The sequence below is a fragment of the Capricornis sumatraensis genome, chromosome 10 (genome assembly GCF_032405125.1).
Source record: "Capricornis sumatraensis isolate serow.1 chromosome 10, serow.2, whole genome shotgun sequence".
NCBI lineage: Eukaryota > Metazoa > Chordata > Mammalia > Artiodactyla > Bovidae > Capricornis > Capricornis sumatraensis.
The window spans coordinates 95,048,019-95,074,806 of NC_091078.1; the positions used below are offsets into that span (position 1 = coordinate 95,048,019).

Consider the following 26,788-nt stretch of genomic DNA (forward strand, 5'->3'; position numbering starts at 1 on the left):
TGTTGGTGGGAATGTAAATTGACACAACCACCATGGAGAAGAGTATGGAGGTTCCTTGAAAAATTAAAAATAGATCTGCCTATGACCCAGCAATCCCACTCCTGGGCATACACCCAGAAAAAACCATAATTCAAAGAGATATATGGACTCTAATGTTCACTGCAGCACTATTTACAACAGTTACATGGAAGCAATCTAAATGTTATCAACAGAGGAACGGATAAAGAAGATGTGTTCCATATATATACAATGGAATATTACTCAGCCATAAGAGGGATGAAACAGTGCCATTTACAGAGATGTCGATAGACCTCGGGGGCTTCCCAGGTGGCTTAGTGGGTGAAGAATACACCTGCAATGCAGGAGATGCAAATTTGATCCCTGGGTGGGGAAGATGCCCTGGAGCAGGGCATGGCAACCCACTCCAGTATTCTCGCCTGGAGAATTCCAGGGCCAGAGGAGCCTGGTGGGCTATAGTCCATCGGGTTGCAAAGAATTGGACACGACTGAAGTGACTGAGCATGCATGCAGACAGACCTAGAGACTGTCATACAGAATGAAGTAAGTCAAGGAGAGAAAAACAAATACGTATAATATCGCTTATGTGTGGAATCTAAAAAAATGGTATAGATGAACTTATTTGCAAAGCAGATATAGAGACACAAATGTATGAATACCGAGAGGAGAAGGGGAGTGGGATGAACTGGGAGACTGGAATAGACACATATACACTACAGTGTAAAAAACAGGTAACTAATGGAAACCTACTGTATAGCACAGGGAATTCTACTCAATGTTCTGCGGTGACCTGAATGGGAAGGAAATCTAAAAATGAATGGATATATGTATACGTATAACTGATTCACTTTGCTGTACAGCAGAAACTAACACAATATTGTAAAGCAACTATACTCCAGTAAAAATTTAAAAAAGAATGCTTTTTTCCTACTCTGGCTATGTTTCCATTTACTTCATAAAAACATTAATATTCTGGAAGGAAAAGAAACTCACTAAACCCACCACTGATCATGTTTTCAGCACTATGATTCACGCCTGCATGCGTGCTAAGTCGCTTCAGTCACGTCTGGCTTTTTGTGACCCATGGACTTCAGCCCACCAGGCTCCTCTGTCCATGGGATTCTCCAGGCAAGAATACCAGAGTGGGTTGCCAAGCCCTCCTCCAGGGAATCATGTAGACCCAGGGATCAAACCCATATCTCTTATGTCTCCTGCACTGGCAGGTGGGTTTTTTGCCATTAGCGCTGCCAGGGAAGCCCGTGATTCATGCCTAAGTCTGTATAAGCAAAGACAGATATGCTTGGATTCTGTACTACTACTCTTTGTTTTTATTTTATATTGCTTAATAAGAGTCAGGAGGAGATGCACTGCTTCTGTAAGGCAGAGCCCTTGGCTGCTGAACACTGAAAATAATGCCATGCCTGGCTGGTGACTTACAGATCGGTAGTGGCAAAAATGAAGAGTAAAGCCTCAGCTCCTCAGAGAAACTGGCTTTTTTTCTAGGACAGGGCAACCTGACTCGTGATCATTCTCTGAAGCAATTTACATCAGCAGCCAGCTTACTTACAACAGCTGGTGGGCAAGCATTAGACACAGAGGAGTCTTTTACAGCCGAAACACAGGAGAAATTAGATTATTAGCTTCCTGTAAACACATACTAAGGCTGGCTAGTCCCAGAGAGAAGAGGAAAAGTGTATCAGACTTTTACTTCAGGAGAGACAGTTCCAAGTTCAGCTGCTTCAGAAGCACCCAGGGAGCTTATTAAAAATGCAGTTGCCTGGGCCCATCCCAAACCTTAGATGGAAATCTTTGCATTTTCCAAAAACTCCCTGTCCTACATATCCCAGTGAGTTTGTGTCCAGCAAAGCTTGAGAGCTTCTGCTCTCAGGGGCAACGCTGGGATGTCTTATGCTGCAGATCATCAATATTTCTGATGTTCATTACTCACGTGTAAACCTTAAGAACAAAATCCTTTTCTTCTTTTAACTCTGTGAGTGACTGCAGGACATCCAGGACGCTGAGGACTGCACAGCCATATGGTCGCCGGTAGTGCAGGTGAGCAGGGCCCTTCTTGGAGTCATTCAGGAGCATCCGGCCTGAGGCACAGCAGAAAACACCAGTCAAGACTGGGAACTCCATGCTTCTCTAAGGCATCATTGAACTGTCATTCAAGGATGCCAGAGCTATAGGCACCTTAGAGATCCTCTAAATTGGAAGACTAAAGATGAAGGGAACCATCCAAGGATGCAAGGATATTCATCTAGAGGAATGACAAACAGGCCCTTGGCCAGTGCTTCTCCCCTGCACCACATTCCTTACTAACCTGTCTCAACACTAACAGTCCATTTATTAATCATATGAGAATGAAACAGTGATTTCATGAATTTCTTAGAAAAACCAAAGTGCTAACAGATTTAAACTTCTTGGGTATATTAAGGATACACAATTTAGTATTGTAGCTGCCAGGTAAAAGCTATGTGTTCACAGATAAGGAGGACAATATACTGTTCTTCCATCCAAAGCTGCTCCTGAACCACTGCAGGGGCAAGAGCCATATGGGAGCTCGCTTGTCCTGCTTACCAAGGCTGTGCTTACAGGGGCAAGAGGACTTGCAAATGCACAACTGGAACCTCAACAGATGCTTTATTATACACAGCAAAACAAAAGGCAAAATACAGCAAAACAAAAAGCAGTACAGCAAAAGAGCTGTTTTGTTGGCTGAACAAGATATGCCAGAACTCAAACCTATGAAGGAGGAGTTGGTCAGGCATTGGCCCCCAGATTATGTCATAAACTTGAAATAAGACTGGGCAAACAAACCACAGGTAGCAAAAATCTTGGATCAGGTAGAAGGGAGATACCATCCGTCTCATGTAGTAATAATGGTAACTTTAATTTTGTGAAAAAATAGCACAGACACATACTTTTGGATACAAAACACAGCAAAGGCTATTCACTACCTGTTAAGTTGGCAACCCATTATAAGATCCCTGAGGTAGAGGGCTGATCAGAGGCAGAACATTAGATGGAGCAAATGTTAAAAAAAAAAAAAAAAGACCACTTCAAAAAATATGGGTCCAAAAACAAACAGGGAGCTGAAAATGCTTTCATTTCTATCAAGTTCAGCCATTACTAGCAGCTAAACTTAAGGTACAGCTACAATACAAGCTGGAGTTAATCCTGAGATCTGAATTAAAAGGTAAGTGCTCAGGAGAAGACAGAGGTCAAACAGTAGATACTTATCCCAAGTTGGGCTGGTCTCAGTCAGGTGGACTGGATAAAGCCGACCGTACCTATTCGTATCACATGGGCAACTATATATAAATCTCTCTTCATATCCTTGCTGCTCAGATCCTAAGAAAAGAGAAAAAGTAAGTAAAGTAAGGCAATGAATACACAGAAAATAATTAAAATTAAACTTTGAACCTCATAATGATTGCTTTTGCTGCTTTTAGCATGTGTTATAGATGGGAGAAGGGGTTTAAGCACAAAGAAGCTAAGTGTTTATAAGATTCCTATAGTCAAAGTTTGTATATCTTAAATGTCTTTGGAAGTTTATTACATTAACAGTATTTTTTCAGCTCTTATTTAGACCACCTATCTCTAAAAGTTCTCACATCAGAAATCTTCATGACATTGGCTTATCCATGTTTATTCTAAAATCATGTAACAACAGTTTGTAACAAAAGAAATTCCCAATGTAGAAAAAAGGGAAAACACCAAAAGGCTCATTAACGACAAATTCTGAAAGTCTACGCTCTATTAATTGTATGTTCATTCTGTTGCCCACACACTAGATATGTTCCCTTGAAAAGAGACTACTTTGGTTTTAGTGAAACCTCAATAATTAGATCTCCCGTTTCTTAATTTATATATATATATATATATATAATTTATGCTGAAGTATAAAGTGAAAGGAATTTTATCTGGAAAATTTTAATGGCTTCTTTTAATTAGACACTTTTAAAACTGGAGTTACATTAATAAAAATAATTTTATGCATTATTTATGTTGAGAACACATTTTGAAATAGAGTATTTTCACACTTTAACACATTATACTTGAAGTAATAAACTCCCTTTAATACACATTGTTTCTGACTTTCACCAGGTTATTAACTCCCTGCTCACTCCCAGCGGTTGTTATGAATGATGGCTGAAGGGGTAACCTCTATTTTAATGGGACAGTTTCCCATGATTTCCCTTTTGCTTCCAGGAAAAGTTCCCTTAGTTCCATTTCCTTCTCATCTCTCATCCTTTGATTAGTCCCAGATGCTTGTCTCTTTTCAGTAAGGCAGTAAAACAAACGATCAAGCAGCAATCATGACTGTGCATGAGCTCAGAATCCAGAACCACCATGTTTTCTGTATGTTTACACCCTGTGGCAGAGTTAGGTCTATGCTGAGGCAAGCAAGGCATCTAAGTGACAAAATTTAAGGTCTCCTTCTCAGGATCCTGTGCTTTGCTTGCTTCAGCATAATCCCAGCTCTGCCCTGTTGAGTGGTCCTGAACATATGAAAGAAAAGGAGGCCTTAGAAAGTAACATGTAATGTTGAAACTGAAACTTTTAGATTTTAGATGGTCATAATGTTTTGCCAAATTCTTGATGGAATAATGAAATACACTTACAATGAAATGGGTTACAAAACAATTCAACATAAATTGGTATCTCTGGAATCACAAAGATATATTTTTGCATGAAAGTTATCTTTTAATATTGAAAAACGATGTTTCAGACTCCATTTTAATAACTCCTTTAAAGTGATATCTTCAAAACAGTACTATATATTTTGACAAATATTAAGATGGCTACTAAATAACAAATAATGAAGTTAAAAAATAAATTACCATTTTATGGGAATTGAAACATACCTATTACTGAAAGATCACATTTCAAAGTAAACTGACCTTCTACACAGCCTGGATTTTATTAATCCAAACTATCAAGAACTGGTATAATTATAAATCTTAACATACTTAGAGAATTCAAGCCAGTTACCAAAGATGACCAAATACTAACCAGACGGGTTGTACCCAAAAGCATGGGACCTCTCCCTTGATTCTGTTCAGGTTAAGAAAATAAAGCGGAAAATATAATTTATGGTATTTTCTGAGTGGCTGGGTAGGGGTTCTTTCTGACCATTTTGTACATGGTACCCAGAACTCTCTGTGGTATTTATTTGAGGTCAATAAAAATAAAATGATAATAATCAGTAGCAGAAAATATTTTAGGTATAATTATTTGCTGAGTTCCACATAATTTCATTGTCAATAATAGCTACCATATTAAACAGAAGAGCAAGGTTAAACACTTTATCATAAAGTTATTAAACATACACTCTCTGATACTAAACATACACTCTCTTGATACTAAGTACCAAGTGTGGCTATCCATGTCATAAGGCCTGAAAAACCAAGATAGGAAGAGAGGTGACTCATCCACCATTCATCTGGTGAGCAGGGTTTGAATTTAGATATACTCACTGGATCATACCCTCCTATCCTACATAACTAAAATAGCTGGTTCCCAACCACCTGGTGGGTAGAAACGACACTGACTCAGGGATCAGCATCTTGGCTCAGTTACTAAAGTTCCATTTGAAACATGGAAAAGTCAATTTACTTTCCTATGCCTGGACTACCCTTTTTCTGAAGAGACAATGGGATTTACAAATATAAAACACAGCCAATTCATTCATTCTTATGCTGCATAAAAGGAGGCAATATTTTAATAAATGATGTTATTATGCTAATAATTAAATCCATTCTTAATTCCAAGAAATCACTACCTAAAATTCTATTTTGAAATGTGAAAGAGTATAAATAAATGGAAAAAATGTAATGCCACCTAAAGCAGGGAAAACGATACAAGTTCATTCTCTGAGTTGGTCACTCAAAATATAACAGAAAATAAGCATTATTAATTTATTTATGTAACAAATGATTAGTATTTGCCAGGCACTGTGTGTAAGGCATTGGATGTCTGGGCTTCCCAGGTGGCGCTACTGGTAAAGAACCCGTTTGCCAATGCAGGAGACAAAAGAGCCACAGGCTCGATCCCTGGGTGGGAAGATCCCCTGGAGGAGGAAATGGCAACCCACTCCAGTATTCTTGCCTGGAGAATCCCACGGACAGAGGAGCTTAGCAGACTACAGTCCGTGGGGTTGTGGAATACACAGACATGCGCTCTTGTACTCATACCACACAGCTACTGTTAATCATGAAAGTCATCAAAGTCTTCACTGGATTAGACAATCATAAATGTATGAAACACTTCCTTCTTGGATCAAATTCTCCCTGCACAGGAAGCTCTGAAATCTAACATGGTCAGAAAAATACAGGATTTACCAAGAGCATGACTGTGTATAGATAAACATGGCTCTGAGGTAAGCTTAAGTAATCCTGCAAAAGCGCTCCATTTGTACGATCCCCTTTTCCTAATGTTAAAGTAAGCTAACAGTTTGGCATGGACCACAGATGTAGCTGCATTTTCTTGCAGCTCTGAAACTCTGTTAACACAGATACCAATCTGGAAAAATCCTTTGGCCCACAGGAGGAACTCAAGCCTTGGATAATCAGAAAATAGTTTCTGTCAAAATTATTATTTCATATAAGCTTAAAGTAAAACATGAAAACCCTGGTTGGGACAATCTTGCTCAAAACTATTCTGGGCTTTGAAAAAAATTCCTCAAATCATTTTCTTTTTTTTAGTATCTTAAAAAAAAAAATCCAGGGCTGTACTTCAAAGGGAAGTATAAAAGTAGATATTTTTAGCAAGCTTGCGCCTTCCCATTGTGGCAGAGTAAGAACACATCCTATGTGTTATACGCATCTCTGATTTATAAAGCTGGAGCTACAGCTTAGGCCTCTGGGCCCATACAGATAATTAAAATGCTGCTAAATGAAAATTTTGATTTACTGTAATTACCTTCAAATATCTTCATAATTAAGTTCATTTTTCAAGAGACAAGGACTGCACTCATCATATTCAAGGACAGCATGCGTGCGCACACACACACACACACACACACACACCTCTGTTCCCACAATGCCAAGGAACAAGGAATCGCTAACTTCTTTTGCTGCTTTAACCAAACAATATTGGAGAATCAGGACCTAAAAAAGACTCCTAAGGTTACTGAGACATTCCAGACAGATGGGTGTCTCATCTCATCCTAATCCTGTTTCAGACAGGCAGCCCCAGAGAAGCAGCTCCGTGTTGTTCAGGTGCTCTCACGTCACACACTCTCCTCCAATATTCCAACCTACATCCCACTACCTGCAACTGGGACTCTTTCCCTTGTTCTTCTCCTACTGAAGACAGAGCACTGATCTTTCCAGGCTAAAAGGTCTCAGTTCCCTTAGCCATCTTCTTGTGTCTGCTTTTCTTGCTTTCTCTTCCTGTACTATCTCCTAAGCTTTGAATGCTAAGCTCAAGAATGTACAAAAATTCATTTTAGCTTAGCTAGATTTATAAATCTTTCTGTACATCTGGAGTACTTTCAATACAAGTTATCCCTGTAGAGTGGCTTTTGATTCTGCAGTAATGTAGTAAATGAACAAAAAATTCAGGTAAACAAATCCAATTTTATCTTTCAGAGAAAGTCACATATCAGAGTCCTAGATAAATCCCACTTGTGTTTGAGGTACACTGTTAAGGTTTGAGACACCTGACTTTTACCTACCCATCAACCATGTACCACACACGAGGGCAGGGGCACTGTGACACCATCAAACCTCCCTGCACTCAATGAGTTTTGATGTATCTCAGTATCACTGAAACAGACCAAAGAATCTATGACAGTCAAAAGTGGCTGAAAATTGTGACAGTCTTTTCTTCTTAAGCAAATAAATTAACTGAAATAAATAAGGCCGGGCACTTAAGTTTCATAACTGGGTAAAAAAATTAGTAAATCAGAATCAACTTGAAGAATACAAAAGACAATATGGTACTGTGAGGCTTAATACTTTTCAATAAGCAGGCTACCAAGCCTTCTCTGAGCTGATGGATCCATGATCTCAGAGAGCACGAATAACAGCATGGTTATTTAGAAAAAACTAAAGTATGGATCATGGCGTGAAAAGACTTTGTTTAGTGTCTGAAAGAGGAGGGCTATTCAGTCTGTCTCTCTTTTGATAAACTCTTTTTTTTTTAAATTAAAAAAACTGCAAAGCTGTAAGTTTGGTGGATGCCTTGAGAGAAACTATACTTACACATCAGAGAAATCCCCAGTGGTCTTGAAGAAGAATAGAAAGAAAGACTGTTCTCAAGTTTTACATGTCTACTATATTAAATTGCATCTAAAATGTACATCAGTAAGAGGTACTTGTATTTTTTAAAATAAATTCAATTAAAAACTGCAGCTTATTTCAGTTTTTTTTAATATTTCATTAAAACCTGATAGACACATAAATCAAATTCTATTCTCACCAGTGCGTAGGGAAGTAAGAATTAGTGCTTGTTTCCAGGGCAACAATATCCACATAGCAGGACCCTAGTTAGAGTCAACAGCAGAGAAGGGAAAGAGAATTTGCACATACTGTAAAAAGGGCACACATTCGTTCTATCTTCTCTGGGTTCCTTGGCCCACCATTCTTGTTCAGTCTCACCAGAAACCGCTCACTGAAATGTAGGAGAGAGAGAGACAGAGAAATGTAAGGGACTGCATGCTCCAGAACAAATAAAAAGGGCATTCATAAAGAGACCCTAGACACTTTCAGGACAGCCCATTAGAGATAAGCAAGGCCAAAAGTACATGTCTAGTGGCAGGAGACTATCTTTCTTGCCAAGCAGCATGCAACAGACACAACAAACTGTGTCAGAGATGCTGCTGTCTACTTGCCAGTTATGGCTTTTCTCTCCCTAAAGGCGTGTGTTCCCCGAGGGCAGCAATGAGGACCCTGTCTTCTATTCTTTCCAAATACCCTCAAAGCTCTGCCATAATAATAAGCCCATAAGAAGCAAACACATTCTTTGATGTGAACACTCAGATCATCACAAAAAGAGTCATAACACTAGGTCTGAAAGAGTCTACATTACCCAGTTTACATCTTACTGCATAACTTTTTGAGAATCATTTTAGAGCGAAGAAAAAATGTTACAGGGACTTACAAAAGCTTGGGTGAAAAGTAAAAAAAGAAATAATGTATGGTAATTATAAAGATGTACTCAGAATTCAATAGGGCCATTAATATATTTTATTTCTCAAACAATATAGGTTAATTCTTGAAGGAAATTATTGAACTGAAAAATGTTAGAAACCGTGTTTGCAACATCTGGAGCAATGTCTCCCTGCTCTCTTACCTCTTTCCTGCCCGTGCCTAGGGCCTCATTCCTATCTCAGCATCCCAAGGTTCTCTATCAATTGTGGCAGGAAACCTGAGTCATGGCAAACACAAAGTATGTGGTTCTAAAAGTACTTGCTTCTCAAGTGCCCAGTGTCACGCACTCATTGCATGCGTCAGGTATCAGTAGAAGGGCCGATACTGAAGCACTGGACTAGAACCAAAGATACGCTCTATCAAATGCACAGGTGGCTTAACTTGTTCACTTATTCCTTCGTTCATTTAGCCAATGAATAGTCATTAAGTTCTCTGTGCTAAGCACAGGAGTACAAATATGAACACAAATGTATACAGGGCACTTTTCTTCCTAGAGCTCATGGTCCTGGTAGGCAGCTAAATGGGCAGACATGAAGTTCAGAAAAGATCTGGGTCAGATGTAAATTTGAGATTCTTAAGCCAGGGAATTAGATGGGAATAGTAGGTTGCATGCACAGAATGAGAGGGAAAAGGGGCTCTGGACAATCCGGAGAAACACTGACATAAAAGAAATAGGTAGAAGAAGAACTTGCAGAGTAGACACGTGGGATCAAAAATAAAAACAGAAGAAAAATAAGAAGAGTGGTGGGATGCTATATTAGTTAGGGAAAGAAGTATCTGAAAAGGAGGTGGGAGGATCACTGAGGCCCACGGACACTGAGAATCACATGAGACAACAAAAAAACAGTATCCACTGGATGTCATAACAGAGATCACTGGTGATTCTGGCAAGAACCCTTATTGTGGAATGATAAAGAGGCTTAGTGTGAGAGTAAGAAAGAAGGAAGCAGAAACAGTGAGTCTAGACCACTCTTTGAAGAAAGCTTTCAGTTAAATGGGCATGTTGGGGTGAGGGATATCTTTGTTTAAAAATGTGGTAACACATATACATTCAACTACTTTTCAGTATCAAAATTCAGTGAGGGAGAACAGCAGTTTCAAAAATGGTGCTGAACAATCCATATAAAGAAACTGAACCATGATCCCTGCCTATAAGAAATTAACTTGAATTTATCATAGACCTAAATATTAAGAGCTAAAAACTATAAGAATACACACAAGAAAAATGAGACAAGCACCTTTGTGTATCTTGTTCACATTTGTTTTTCTATATTGAACACACAGTAGGAAAATCTTTGTGAACTTAGATTATTAAGCAAATATTATGAATCAAAACAAAATAATAAATTGGCCTTAACCAAAGTTAAAATCATATTCTCTTTGAAAGACACTGCTAAGAAAATGAAAAAACAAGCTATAGCCTGGGCGAAAATATTTACAAACTATTCTAAGAAAGCACTGTATTGAGAACATATAAAGTAATCTCAGAACTCAATAAGTAACAACTTAAAGATGGACAAAAAGTCTGAACATACCTTTCATCAAAGAATATACAGGGATGGCAAATAAGCTCAAGAGAAGCAGGGGACATGGATCCCTGGTCCAGGAAGACTCCACATGTTGTGCAGTAACTAAGCTCATATGTCCTAACTACTCAGTCTGTGCTCTAGAGCCTGGGAACCACAACAGAAGCCACTGCAATGAGAAACCCATGGACCACAGCTGGAGAGTAGACCCCACTTGCTGCAACTAGAGAAAGCCCGTGTTCAACAACAAAAATCCAGTGCAGCCAAAAATAAATAAATAAGTAATTTTAAAATTCCTTTAAAAAGGACACCATCAAGAAAGGGAAAGACAACTCACTGAATGAAAGAATATATTTTCAAATAATATATCTGATACAGGTTTGTAGACAGAATTTATAAAGAACTCTTACAACTCAATAACAAAAGAACTTAAATGGACATTTCTGTTTAGAAGATGAACAAAGAGCCAATAAAGATATGAAAAGGTGTCCAACATTATTAGCCATTAGGGAAATGCAAATTAAAACCACAATGAAGGCACTATTTCACTTCTACTAGAATGACTTTAGGAGAAGGCAATGGCACCCCACTCCAGTACCCTTGCCTGGAAAATCCCATGGATGGAGAAGCCTGGTGGGCTGCAGTCCCTGGGGTCGCGAAGAGTCAGACACGACTGAGCGATTTCACTTTCACTTTTCACTTTCATGCATTGGAGAAGGAAACGGCAACCCACTCCAGTGTTCTTGCCTGGAGAATCCCAGGGATGGGGGAGCCTGGTGGGCTGCCGTCTATAGGGTCACAACACGACTGAAGCGACTTAGCAGCAGCAGCAGCAGAATGACTTTAATCAAACAGATAATACCAAGTGTTGGCAAGAAGATGGAGAAACTGGAACCATCATACAATGCTAGTGGGAATGTAAAATGACACAGGCACTTTGGAACACAGTTTGGTGATTTCTCAAAAGGTTAAACATGGTTTAACGTAGGATCTACCAATTCCACTCCTCAGTATATATTTATAAGAGGAATTGAAAATATATGGCCACACAAAAAACTACATGAACATTCACAGCAGCATTTTTCATAATAGCCAAAAGATGAAAACAACCAAAATATCTACCAACAAATGAATGGCTGAATAGAACATGGTAGGTATATCCATACATTGGGTTATTATTTAACCATAAGAAAATAATGTATCTTCACAATTTGTGAGAGTCAAAATGACTTTTTTTTTTTCATTTCAAAGAGCCCTAGGTATAAATCAAATTATTTCCTGTTTTGCTGACTTCACCAACGGGTATGATAGATAAATGGCACTTTCTGTTAACATTCAAACTATTTGAAGGCAAATATTTATCCAATGTTTCCTAATTTGGCAACACCTCTTCTGCAAAAGAAGTGGTCAATATTGCTGGGACATATGGCGTTAAACACAACTAGGTTTCTGTCTCCCAGGACTTCTCAGAGTCTTGAAATGCTATTATGTGTTGAAGGACTTCTCAGAGTCTTGAAATGCTATTATGTGTTGAAGTATCAATGAGACAGGTGACCTCTGACCCCACAACCTGCCTCTGCATAAGACCATGGAATCTGTACGGATACAATTTGATAAACGCTGAGTGAATCTATTTGCTAATGAGAGGCACAACTCCTCATATATCCTAAAAGTGGGAAAGGAACTGTGGCCAAAAGAGTAAAATTTATTTAGGAGACTTTACAAACACCCACACCTCTATATGAGAGCAACAGGTCAGTTTTCTCTGGGTAAAAAAAATCTTAATTCTTTCAAGAGGAAAAAAAGAGAGACGGTTAAATTCTGATTCTTTAATAAGCAGTGTTATGAGAGAACTGTTCCACATTTACTTGTCTTTGTGATGAGCTATGCATGAACAGTATATTAAGCTACATTAATTTCATATTATTGAGCAAGTTCTTACAAATGAAATCCATAATTTGAATTTGTGGCAAGTCTAATAGAGTCTTAATTTCAAGATCATTTGCTTTTATGAGAGTCCTAATTCCTGGGTGGTAGTGCATTTCACACACTTTTCCATTGATGGTAATTCATGCATCCCCACAGCAAATGTCTGATGACCAACAATGAGGAGGTAGTCTGTGCCAGGTGCTGAGGCAGGGACAAAATCTTACTCCTTAGGGAGGCTATTTCCTGTAGACTGCTTTGGAAATACAAGCACGCACCTCAAATAAATTCAGAGGAATTCTCACAGCTCTTTCAATGTAATCTTCACACTTCTTCACATTGGCCTCTTTGGAAATGGATGCCAACCACTTAGCATCTCTCTCATGATAACTCCCCAGGTGCTTGAAAGCAGCAAGTGGCCCCAAGGCCATACTATATGGTACAACCCAACAGATTAGGAAATTTCTAATCTTGCCTCACAGTTGCAGTTTCCAATTTAGATTCTTGGCTTTATTTCTCAAGTTCTTCAAGTTTTCCCACTTCATTCTAAATCACAGAGAGTAGAGATGCATAAAGGGATTTCATTAAGGTAAATCAGTACTGCAGTTTTCAAATTTATTTTTAGTACCAACTTTTCCCTTCTTTTCAACAAGGTCTTACACTATTCACCAACACATGAAAAATTTAATAACAGAGCTACTTTGGTTGAATCGGAGGCAGAGAGAAGGAACAGGAGCAGGAATCCTCCCTACTGAGGCCTTCCTCCTAACCACCACATGTGCCTGAGACACATCAGGGCTCCAGAGAACTTTTTTATGCCTCCTAGTACAATTCAAGAGTTCTCTTCCACCTCTCTCCCTCCTTTTTATTCTTTCAACAGGCATTCATGAACCCCTACCATGTTTCAGAAACTAAGCAAGAAGATGGTAATGGAGAAATAATATGGTCCCTGTCCTCAAGGCTCTGAGTCTACTGGGAGAAAGAGACACAGAACAAAAATGACAACACAGTGTGAGAATTCTATAATTAACCACACAGAAATGGGGTGATAAGCTCCAATGGGCTGAAGACAGGCTGCCCGAATGAGATACTGGGACACATTCTGGCAATACTGCTAGACTCTGCGCATTTGGTAAGGGAAAGTTAGAGAGGAAGAGAAGGGGATTCCAGGAGAAGTGTGAACCAAGGCAGCTTGATGGTGGGGAAGTGGAAGAGGGCACTGGAGGGCTGGGGCGCATTGGGCAATGCAGAGAGGACAAGCCCACGGTGTGGGCTACAGGTGAGGGTTGTCCCCCTTGGCTATAACAAGGTGTACCTCCCAGCTTATTAAAAGTGCAGATTCCTGTGCCCCATCCCAGATCTGGATCAGAATCTCTAAAGGGGAGGACTTCTGGAGAGAGTCCAAGAATTAGTATTTCTAAAATGGTCTCAGTTGGTTGTCAGGATTAACAAGCTTGGAAAACCCCATTATGGGCCTTACAGGAGCTCTGAAACTTAAACTATGAGAAGCAATGTTGATCTCATAAGTTTTTAGCATGATCACTTCAGCTGCTGTGTGGAAGGCAGGCTTGTGACATAGAAAACACTCTAAAGACAGAGAAGAGCAGCCCTGGCAAGCTACAACGCTGTTCTGGGGCTGAAAAAAGGTGAAAGGATGTGAGGTATATGTAGATGACAAAGCTGACCAGATGGAGCAGTTAACCAAATGTGGTAGTGTCGACCAGAGAAGGTACAAGGAGGAAGATATAAATTTCAGATCAGTTCAGTTCAGTCGCTCAGTCGTGTCTGACTGCAACCCCATCAACTGCAGCACGCCAGGCCTCCCTGTCCATCACCAACTCCCGGAGTTTACTCAAACTCATGTCCATTGAGTCATCTCATCCTTTGTCATTCCCTTCTCCTCCTGCCTTTAATCTTTCCCAGCATCAGGGTCTTTTCAAATGAGTCAGTTCTTTGCATCAGGCGGCCAAAATTTCAGATAAGCATGCTGAATTTGAGGTCTCTTGGATATGCAGGTGAACAAAAAATAGGCAGCTGAAAGCCCAAGTGTGAAGCTCAGGGAAAAGGTGTGGTAGGGGGATATACCGCTGCACTCAACTTGCTACAGCAGCAGCTGTTAACAGCTGCCACTTAATGAGTGTCTTTCGTGTACCAGGCATTGTTTAAAGTGTTTCTTTTCTTACCTAATTGCATTTAATTCTCATAACAGTTATTTCACCTCTGAAGAAACTGAGAGTCAAAGTTTCTGACTTGAGATAAAAAAGCAGAGTGGTAAAGTCAGAATTCAAATCTAAAGCTCTTTGACTTCCAAGCCCATGCTTTATCTATATTTCATCTCATGAACTGAACACTGGAAAAAAAAAAGTGTGTGACGGAAGGGAGGAGGGGATCACTGGGCAAATATATCTGGGAAATGCTGCAAATCACATCCTGTCCTAGAGATGAACTGAGAGTGTCTGAGTTGCACAGGCCCCCAGAGGGGCTGTGTGAATGAAACCCAGCTAGTGCCAGGATCCCAATCACCCACAGGGGGCACCTGACCTCTCCGATTAGAAAGGCCATTCCAAGCCCCGACTCCAGCACTCCCGGTGGCACCGAGTCTCTTTGAGGTTCATGGCATTCCCACCCAAAAGACTTAGAGATCAGGGGGGCAACACTTTGTCAGATTTGGAACAAGCAGAGACTCTTGAATGACAATCCCAGAAAACAGATTCTTTTCATTTTCTATAAAGCAAAAGAGACACATGAGTAAATCTGTTATCACACAGTCTCAAAGTTACAATAGTATTTCTACAATTATACAGGCCCTACAGGGTCTCTGGGCTTTTCAGGTAGCTCAGCGGTAAAGAACTCGTCTGTCAATGCAGCAGAGGCAGGAAATGTGGGTTTGACCCCTGGGTCGGGAAGGGCTCCTGGGGGAGGAAATGGCAACCCATTCCAATATTCTTGCCTGGAAAATCCCATAAACAATCCATAGGGTCACAAAGAGTTGGACAGACTGAGTGACTGAGCGCACATGCACGCACAGGGCCTTTAGAAACCATGTACTTCTCAGGAAAATGAACTCAATGGTAACTTAATTATCAGTTACACAGGGAGCTACAAACAGTTGTTTTTCCTCTATATGATTTATGCTCTCACCCCAGGATCAGGCTTCCAATTGTAACAATGTGCTTAGTCACTCAGTCATGTCTGACTCTTTGTGACCACATGGAATGCAGCCCGCCAGGCTCCTCTGTCTATGTGGATTCTCCAGGCAAAAATACTGGAGTGGGTAGCTGTTCCCTTCTCCAGGGGATCTTCCCAATCCAGGGACTGAACCCAGGTCTGCCACATTGCAGGCAGATTCTTTACTGACTAAGCCACCACAGAAGCCCAAGAATACTGGAGTGGGTAGCCCATCCTTTCTCCAAGGGATCTCCCCAACTCAGCAATGAAACTGGGGTCTCCTGCATTACAGGCAGATTCTTTATCAGCTGAGCTACTAGGGAAGCACCAATACAAATTTTAAAATAACAATGTTAAAAGTAAAAATTTTAAAACAATAATGTTAAAATTAACAGTAAAAATTTTAACAATAAAAAGTATGTAAATTGCCAACATCCGCTGGATCATGGAAAAAGCAAGAGAGTTCCAGAAAAACATCTATTTCTGCTTTATTGACTATGCCAAAGCCTTTGACTGTGTGGATCACAATAAACTGTGGAAAATTCTGAGAGAGATGGGAATATCAGACCACCTGACCTGCCTCTTGAGAAACCTGTATGCGGGTCAGGAAGCAACAGTTAGAACTGGACATGGAACAACAGACTGGTTCCAAATAGGAAAAGGAGTATGTCAAGGCTGTATACTGTCACCCTGCTTATTTAACTTCTATGCAGAGTACATTATGAGAAATGCTGGGCTGGAAGAAGCACAAACTGGAATCAAGATTGCGGGAGAAATATCAATAACCTCAGATATGCAGATGACACCACCCTTATGGCAGAAAGTGAAGAGGAACTAAAAAGCCTCTTGATGAAAGGGAAAGTGGAGAGTGAAAAAGTTGGCTTAAAGCCAACATTCAGAAAATGAAGATCATGGCATCCGGTCCCATCACTTCATGGGAAATAAGATGGGGAAACAGTGGAAACAATGTCAGACTTTATTTTGGGGGGCTCCAAAAATCACTGCAGATGGTGACTGTAGCCATGAAATGAAAAGACGCTTACTCCTTGGAAGGAAAGTTATGACCAACCTAGACAGCATATTCAAAAGCAGAGACATTACTTTGCCAACAAAGGTCCATCTAGTCAAGGCTATGGTTTTTCCAGTGGTCATGTATGGATGTGAGAACTGGACTGTGAAGAAGCTGAGCGCCGAAGAATTGATGCTTTTGAGCTGTGGTGTTGGAGAAGACTCTTGAGAGTCCCTTGGACTGCAAGGAGATCCAACCAGTCCATTCCGAAGGAGATCAGCCCTGGGATTTCTTTGGAGGGAATGATACTAAAGCTGAAACTCCAGTACTTTGGCCACCTCATGCAAAGAGTTGACTCACTGGAAAAGACTCTGATGCTGGGAGGGACTGGGGGCAGGAGGAGAAGGGGTCGACAGAGGATGAGATGGCTGGAAGGCATCACTGACTCGATGGACGTGAGTTTGAGTGAACTCCGGTAGTTGGTGATGGACAGGGAGGCCTGGCGTGCTGCGATTCATGGGGTCGCAAAGAGTCGGACACGACTGAGCAACTGAACTGAACTGAACTGAAATGAACATATGAGGCTGAAGTGAGGGTGAGATTCCACTGACAGGACAGCACAATGCGGAGTCAGCTCGTCTTTGCCACCTCCAACATTCAAGCCATGATACTTCTGAGGAAGGTGTACCTCCATGTGAGGAAGCTGGGAGGCAGACGGTTGGCCCTGCTTTCTTTATAATTTGCTAATGACACCCATGGGGACTAAAGAAGCCCCACACTTTTACATTTCTCAGCTAAAGGTCAAGCAGTCTGAAGTACTGTAAAAAAGTAATCATGATGTCAAAAAAGCAATGTTAAAATATCAGGTACCACAGGCCACTCTCATTCTACCTTCCGGATCTCACTTCCCTCCTCCCTCATACTGATAATCTCTTGTTCTGGGATTTCCCACTCTTTGTTCATGATGTGAACATTATTGTTCTTTTTAATTTCATTCCTTTACTCATGTTTTTCTCTGATTAGCATAATACAGCATAAAAGGAATATATATTCACAAATGAAAGAAAAATCATAGTATTTGTCCAAGGTTTTTCCTGGTCTGTCAAACAAAACACACACATACACACACACACATCTACTGATTTGGCCTGTTGTAACTACAAAAGTCCTCCAGTTAAAGATAACAGAATACATATTATTTATTAACTTGTTCCTGTCCCTATTTCTGCTGTTTGTGTGCAAATGAAGCAAAGTCTTACAGTTTAATAGATCATGAGGGAATCCTGATGGGAACAGCGGAGCTTACAAAAACCAAAATAAACATATACAGAAGAAATATAAAAACCTTTATTGTTTCTTGAATGGAAGCTAGAAAACTCAGCAAATCTGAAAACTAAATAAATATTTTTATCTGTCAGACATTTTACTAGATATTGTACTAGATATTTTCTAGACTGAGAAATGCAGAGTAATCTCAGGAAACAATAGCAAATAAAGATTTCATAAGTACTAAAATTTTGAATGAAGTGTTTGAGAACTTTAATTTTTTTAAAGTATAAGATGTAAGAACAGTGTTCACTGCACAATGTCAAAATCTTTCTTACTTTCCCTTAATACTGAAAAACTGATGATATTTTTAAAAACAGTATTACAGTGACATAGCTGACATGGTATAGAGACAACACTACAACTTAGGTCTGGATTCTTCAAGTTCAGTTTAGTCGCTCAGTTGAGTCCAACTCTTTGTGAGCCCATGGACTGCAGCACGCCAGGCTTCCCTGTCCATCACCAACTCCCGGAGCTCGCTCAAACTATGTCCATCAAGTTCGTGATGCCATCCAACCATCTCATCCTGTGTCACCCCCTTCTCCTCCTGCCTTCAATCTTGCCCAGCCTCAGGGTCTTTTCCAATGTGTCATTTCTTTGCATCAGATGGCCAAAGTTTGGAGTTGCAGCTTCAGCATCAGCATCAGTCCTTCCAATGAATACTCAGGACTGATTTCCTTTAGGATTGACTGGTGTGATTTCCTTACAGTCCAAGGGACTCTCAAAGCCTATACTAATTCCTGTAGTTGACTGTCTTTCATGATACATATTTAAATAGCAAAAATAATATTCAATATTGATCAAAAAGAAATAAACCAACTGAAAATTAGTGCATCTCTAAATATTATATGCCTAGGAATGTAAACAAGTGGATATATCTGAGACCACAAAGGATCTTCTCCTTGGTCTTCTTCGTGTCATTGTCTTGCCCTCCTCTTGATATCCTGTGCACACAGATTAAGTCTACCCTGCACAGCCAGTTAACCAGATCACTCCCATCAGGATCTATGCTGTGCCATTATAATATGGTACCCACTAGCCACATGTAGTTATCTATATTTAATTAAAATTAATAATATTAGAAACAGTTCTCAGTTACAGGCCATATTTCAAGTGCTAAACAGCCACATGTAGTTAGTGGCTACCTTGCAGACCATAATGTTCTGCCATATATAGAACATTTATATTGTCCTACAAAGTTCTATTTGGATAGCACAACTCTTTAGGGTTGGGGGAGGAGGTGGTCACTGAGACAAAGGGCTCCGTACTACTGCACAGCAGCACTGCTCCAAAGCACAAAATTGTAATGCTGTCAACACCAGGGTCAGGATACAGAGCTCGGGTTTTGGGGTTGAAGGAAAGTTGTCAGAGGGCCAGATTCAGGAATGGCAGTCCTCTGACCAGGCATTACTGGTCTCAGAAATGGGTATGTGAGAGGCAAGTAGACTTCTGAAAGTGTAGCAATCAAATAGCCAGATGAGGAAGTTTATACAGATGAGCTGGACCAAAATTTTGTGAGTCAGGAGTATAGGACCCAAGTGAGGCAGTCTGAGATGTCAATGGCCAGGAATCTGGGACAAGAGTCTAGGAAGTCGGAATATAAGGCATCGCCAGTAAGCACATCCCATGTGGTCTGCCCTTTGGCCCCTTCTGAACTTTTTATTGAGAGTGGGGCAGCCTTGAAATCCAGATGTGTGCAGAGAATAATTTGCAGCTTCACAGAAGATTTGCTCTACCTGAGCTTAGGGCTGGTGCAAGACAGTCAGATACTTGTGCAGACCTGAATTGGGGATTTGGCAGCTTCTGAGTACTCTAGTCAATACAGGGTGCATATTAGTTTTAAGTAAATAGTCTCTCCTCTGCATGTAGAATGTTGCATCAGTTTGTACCAATTCACTGCACAAATTAAGACAGGCCTAGAGGAGAAGCCTGCTAGGCTGCAGTTCAAGGGGTCACAAAGAGTCGGACACGACTGAGCAACTTCACTTTCACTTTTCATTTGCATGCATGCATTGGAGAAGGAAATGGCAGCCCACTCCAGTGTTCTTGCCTGGAGAAGTCCAGGGACGGCAGAGCCTGGTGGGCTGCCGTCTATGGGCTCGCACAGAGTCGGAAACGACTGAAGCGACTTAGCAGCAGCAGCAGCAGCAGCAGTCATCTCTGGCCTGCCTGACAAGGTACTAAAGGGTAGTCTACAACACAGACATAATCAGAGTTTGCATTCCTCATTTATTTTACCTATTTCCTATATACTGAGGTGGGCCATAAACTAATGAGCATCTTCTGAAGCCCAGGCCTTTGAGAAACATATCCAGGTATCTTCTGCAGCCTTCTGTCTCTAGGACTCTGACCTCCAGACCAGACTATCTTCCACCAAAGATGTATCTCCTGCAAACATGCCTTGAACTATATGACTTCCTGTCTTAAAAGAGAAACTTTCAGTGGTGTTCCATCTCTGCATATAAAACCCATAAGCCTCCACTTATTAATCCAGGTCTTGTGGCATTTGTCCTCTCCCTGCCTTCCTATGTTCCCCTATTTCCATCAATACATCTTGTTTCTGATCAGATAAGCCTGCTTGCCTTTCCCTAAATTACTATTTTTTTGCCCACTGTGTCCTGTTTCCCCACTTCTCTGCTGCTGCTCAAACCCTGCCTAACTTTGAGGCCCAGCTCAAATGTGTGGTAAAAAGGTTTCTGTGACCCAGCAGTCAGAAGGGACCTGTTCCTTCAATATCTAACCATTTACAGCAGTGACTCTGATGGGTTAGTATTAGAGCTGGTTGTGTGTGTATGTGACACCTCTTCTGTACAGAAAAGTTAACATAGCAGGCATGAGACTGCTATCCTTAGAAAGGCCTGCTTTCTATCCTTAGAAAGACTGCTATCCTTAGAAAGTTGGCCTCTGGCTGGCATCTGGGATTTGACTCTTGCGGTGTTCCCAACACTGTGCCTAGACTTTTTATGTGAACAATATGGTTTATACTGAACACTTGCTTCCCTTCTGGACATTTTGTACATGCTAAACAAGGGGTTCTTATACAACCAGCCCTCCAAAATGTTGGTTGCTAGATCTCTAGTGGGCTTCCTAGGGCAGAAACACTGCACATCTGTCAGTGCATTTTAACTAGAAACGAGTATTTGAAGACAGTGCTCTGTGTGACCCCTGATGTGATGGAGGGAGCATAAGGGAGGCTGTGTGTGGACTCCTTCAGACTCTACCTGGTTCTTCTTCCTAATAAGCCACCGGTGTATCCTTACTCCATTGCTATAATAAATATCAGCCGCAAGTATAACTCTGAGTCCCATGAGTCCTTCTAGTGAATGAACACTGGGATTGCCTTGGGATCTGCAACACATCCTTTAAGTCCAGTGTCCTTGTCTGCAAAGCAGCAGGGACTGTGGCTTCTACATCTTTGCGATCCTCAAGGAATCGAGCATAGAGGTTTAGTTTCTAGATACTTGACTTTAATAACTTTAGAAGGACTATACAATTAAAACACCAAAGTAGCTGAGGGCAAAATGAAAAATAATAAAGGGGCAGTTTTCCCCAAAGGCTCCTATCTATATACACACAGCTTTTCCTTGCTTTAAAGGCTCTCATGGGCTTCACAGCAATAAATGAGTATTCTGAATGTACCCACTGCTGCCATAGGGCTCTGATGACTTCTTAGTTTCATGAAATCTCTCTACTATCTTGCTACTCAGCTAACAAGAGACTCTGTCTCTTGTTCAAGCGAACACACACTCTGTCACTTAAGTCCCAGGGGCGAGTGCCTGTTAGGTCCCCAGCAAAAGCAGGGCCTCTGCGACAGGGAGAATCTCTGCAGTAGCCACAGACCTATATTTGCCTTTCCTGTCTTTCAGAAGCCCACCTAAAGCACATAAAAACACTGATATTTGGACTCAAGAGCAAAGTTCTGACATGTATGATAACAATAATAATTATGAATTATTTCCTGAGAGTTACTGTCTGCCAGGGCCTGATTTAGGGACTTCACATGTATCATCACCTTGATGATGCAGACATTACTATCTCAGAGTTGAGGACATGGACGCACAGAAAGGTTAAGCAGCCTGGCTTATTTGGCAGCACTAACCATGATAAGGCAGGCAGGCTCTTGCAGGAGTGTGAATTCAGGGAGCTTAGAACAAGGCCAAGGACAGACCTCAAAGGTCAAATCCAACAATGGGAGAAAGAGAGGGTGGGATGAATTGACAGAGTAGTATGGAAACATATACATTACCATATGTGAAGCAGATAGTCAGTGGCAATTTGCTGTATGATGCAGGGAACTCAAACTGGTGCTCTGTGACAACCCAGAGGGGTGGGATGGGATGGGCTGGGAGGAGGGAGGGAGGTTCAAGAGGAAGGAGACATATATATACCTCTGGCTGATTCATGTTGATGTATGGCAGAAACCAACACAATATTGTAAAGCAACTATCCTCCAATTTAAAATAGTTTTTTTAAAAGATTGAGTCCAGGAATCCTGAGTTCTCCTGATTTACAAGGCTGAGGCTGAAGAATTTCAAGCAGGGCAGGTACTGGGGATGGCCATGGATGGACTGGATTACCCTCAGGGGTAGCAGGATGAAGCCTCAGACTGATCCTGGTGGACCACAGCCTGGTGAGGGACAGAGTATGAAGCCAGTGTAGGTGGATGGGATGAGGTAGAAGCCAAGGTACAGGTCACGAAACAGCAAAGGGACTATTTCCAGAGTGGGTCTTTCATACCTTAAAGGAGACTTCTCAGCCTGAGGTCAGACAGGTCTTAGAAGCTTTGTGTATCCTCAGAAAGAGGATGTAAAGAGGGCACGTATCCATTCTTTGGGTACATGCAATCTTCCAAGGAAAGAGTATCAAAAGGTCCTCGGCTGCTTCTCCCTGGTTTACTCCTGTGTTTTCAGAGAATCTTGCAGGCTCCTGACACAGGCTAGGATGCTCTTCCTGGCAGCGGGAAGCTGACTGCAAGCTTGTGCTTCCATTTCCTCTAATGCCATACCTTTTGATTTTTGACCCTACACCAATGCCGCTAATCAGTTAAGATAAACTAGGCTAGCTATTCCTCTGAAGCCATCTATACGGTGCTCCCCCTTATGAGCATGAGCTTTAATATACTCCACAAATTTCTTGGAGTAGAAGTAAAAAGATGTTTTAATGCAAAAACTCAAGGCAAACTATTTAAGTCAAACAACTTACATTTCAGGGTTTCTGAGGGAAATAATGCTTAACTTTGATCTCAGTAAGCTTCTTCCTCAACTTGTCTCCTAAATTTGGACTCCTGCTGCGGTTTCAGTGATACAACATTCTGGCATCAAGAATGTGTATCTCAGGGTATCGCTAGTAGGAAAGCCTGCTTGCTGCTGTTTGGAAGGAACAGTGAGCAGCCACCAAACACAGATCCCCGGCCTGCAGGAATTCATGACTGTGACCACTGTTGCTGTTGCTTAGTCGCTCAGTCATGTGTGACTCTTTTGTGATCTAGGCCCCTCCATCCATGGGATTTTACAGGCAGGAATACTGGAGTGCGTTGCCATTTCGACTCCAGGGGGTCTTCCCGGGAATCTTCCTGACCCAGGGATCGAACCAGTGTCTCTGGTATTGGCGGTATTGGTATTAGTGGATTCTTTACCACTAAGCCAGCAGGGAAGCCCAACTATGACCATTAGGGCCCCTTTAAAGTTTCTGATTTCAATGTCCTGCTGATTTTGCAATTGCTTGGATAGTCTCTCATGAATTCCTATGGCAATATGGTATAATGGGCCATGGCTGATTCATGTCAATGTATGGCAAAAAACGCTACAATATTTTAAAGTAACTGGCCTCCAATTAAATAATTTTTTTAAAAAAATATGGTATAATGGGAATCAAGCAGGGGATAGACCAGGACTTGAATCCTAGATGGGAAACCAGTAATATGTTTGACTTCAGAGTTGATGCAGGGACTAAATTAAGTGACATACATAGACCTGGTGGCATGAAGCTTGGCACATCACATACACTCATGAGTGTTCACTCCTGCTCCTTTCTAGCCCTTATTCCCCATAGAGACCAATGCAAACCTTCACCTTTCCCCTTAAGCCTCACAAGAAAATAAAAATCATTGGATATGAATGTCTTCCAGTTTATCACAGTCTAATGCAACTTATTTATGATTCCAGGCATTACCATCCCTCCTCCCCAGCCCCTGTGGGACATGCCCCATTACAGGCTCTTCTATCTTTATGCTCCCCTCTAAACACAGTCTGTGTGGGTCCAGTGATTTCCCCGTGGTCTTGTGAGTCTCATTACTGGAAAGTCTGTCTGGCCTAGAGTCAAATGAGGTATTGTGAGCGACTCTGGAAGGATGAGTGACTAGGGTATGTAGAAAAATGCTTGCGAATCTTAAAAGTTCTGAGTGACGTAAAGCTTCCAATGATAGTATTTGGGGCCCAATGCTAGTGGTAGAGAACCTGCCTGCTAATGCAGGAGACCTAAGAGATGCAGGTTCAGTTCCTGGGTGGGGAAGATCCCCTGGAGGACGGCATGGCAACCCACTCCAGTATTCTTGCCTGGAGAATCCCATGAACAGAGGAGACAGGAGGATAGGGTCACAAAGAGTCAGATACAACTGAAGCGATTTAGCACAGCACACACAAATGTGTTATGGTTTGTTTTTAAAGAGATCAATGTTTGAGGAAGTCTTCTGAGCTCAGAAAGTGAAGGGGATTTGTTGGAGGGGGGGCAGTCAAATGCTGAGGGCCTGGGAGGGTCAGCAATTTAATCTCAAGGCGTCAGTATCATCTCTTTACAGAGATCTTCCCCAGGCATCTGAATTTAAAAGTCCTATGTCTCATTTTTGTGATTCTCAATTGCTTAGTTTTCTTCAAAGTATTTATATCTTCCTAGTTATATAGTATACACGTACTTATCATCTGTTTCCCTCCCTAGAATGTAAACTACAAGAGGAGAGGGATTTTTCTCTGCCTTGTTTTGCACTGATTCCCTGGCACCTGAAGCAACCTCTTACACATGGCAGTTGTATAATGTGTGCTGAATAAATTAACAAGACTGATATAATTATAACCATGAATCTACTCTATAAAAAGTAAATGATTTTCAAGTCAGTACTGTAACTACATTACTAACAAATTATTTCTAACACTCTCCTACTGCCTTCTGCACACAGTAGCTCTACCAAAAAATCTGACAGTTCTTTAAACTCAGCAGTCCCAGGCAGTGATTCTTAACCTTCCCAGTACCTTGTAATCACTAGAGAACTCCTGGTTCAATTAATGTGGGGAGTGGCCTGGCCATAGAGAACTTTAGCTCTAATGTGCCACCAAGGTTAAGAAATGCCGATCTAAGAGCAGTTCCCTTCAATCTGTCCACTCCTTTTGTATTCCCTCCTATGGTAAGGGCCTGAACATTCACTCAACAGTCACTCCAAAAAGTAATCAGAGCTAAGTCTGGAAAAAGTGAATAATAATGAAGGATAATATTTTTGTCCAATAAACAAAGAGTGACTACAAGACTTGTTTTCCTGTGAAACATATAAACTAATTTTGCTCTCATTTTTCCAGATGCTGGAATCTCTCTTCTCTGTCTGTCCCCCTCTTCTATACAAGCATCTCATCCATTTCACTCTACAGATGCATGTCAGCCCAGGCTCCTGTTCCTGGGACTCCATTATCATTGATTTAATAATCTGCTAGGCGAGTCTCTCCAGTCTGTCTTGAGGTACTGAAATATTTTTATTTTCCATTAAAAGCCCTTGAAAGAAAAACATTTTTTTTTTAATGTGCAGTTAAAAACTTCAGGGTAACAATCAGGTAGGCATTAATAAGAGAGTTTTACACTTTGATTTGAAGAGTCCACATAAAGTGTAATACAGCTTATGGGGGAAGGTGCCACAAGTGTTAATAATAATTAACTGAGTTCAAGAGGGGCTTCCCAGGTGGCTCAGTGGGTAAAGAATCTGCCTACAATGTAGGAGACGAGGATTCAGTCCCTGGGTGGGGAAGATCCCCTGGAGGAGGGCACAGCAACCCACTCCAGTATTCTTGCTTGGAGAATCCCATGGACAGAGGAGCCTGGTGGGCTACAGTCCATGGGGTCACAGAGAGTCAGACACGACTGAAGCAGCTGAGCATGAGCACACGAGTTCGAGGCAAACAAGTAGCAGGACCTATTTCCATATGAGTCTCTGTTTTAAACATGCTCAAAGGGAAAGTTACTTGGAGTGTTCCCTTTGGAAAGCAGCAGACACATCTTTAGATGCCATATTAAGATACAGTAAGTTTACAAAGGAGTGCTGGGACCAAATATTCTTCATTGTTTTCTACTGAAGAACTGAGTTTAGAAAATTCATAACTGTTTCTATGCTGAATTTGAAATTCTAAATGCCTCTTTTCCTTGCCTACCATTTAGCTTTGTCTATTAACTTGTAACTGTGGACCTTCCTGGTTCCCACGTACTGCAAAGGATTGAGTCAGTCTCAGAGTTTCCCATCTGCGCTATTTCTCTACTGGTTCTTCTCCTCCTTTGTGCCCGACTTCTAGATACCCTAGTTACAACAGCCACACGTCTTGCTCCATGGATAGCAATCCCATACATCCCATGTTCAGTTTTCCATTTTCTCTCATGAGTCTCAACTGTTTGCTTTTAAACAA

The 26,788-nt window shown here is 41.1% G+C and overlaps 1 protein-coding gene across 1 annotated transcript in view; it reads right to left on the reverse strand.

Moving 5' to 3' along the window:
- The window catches only part of DOCK3 (dedicator of cytokinesis 3), a 261,704-nt gene that overhangs the window by 97,901 nt on the left and 137,015 nt on the right, over nt 1-26,788 (reverse strand). The window contains exons 9-11 of the mRNA XM_068983119.1: nt 8,559-8,640; nt 3,312-3,372; nt 1,967-2,114 (exon numbers count right to left, since the gene is read on the reverse strand). Coding sequence (XP_068839220.1) covers nt 1,967-2,114; nt 3,312-3,372; nt 8,559-8,640 — 291 coding nt within the window. The remainder of the gene's footprint in view (nt 1-1,966; nt 2,115-3,311; nt 3,373-8,558; nt 8,641-26,788) is intronic.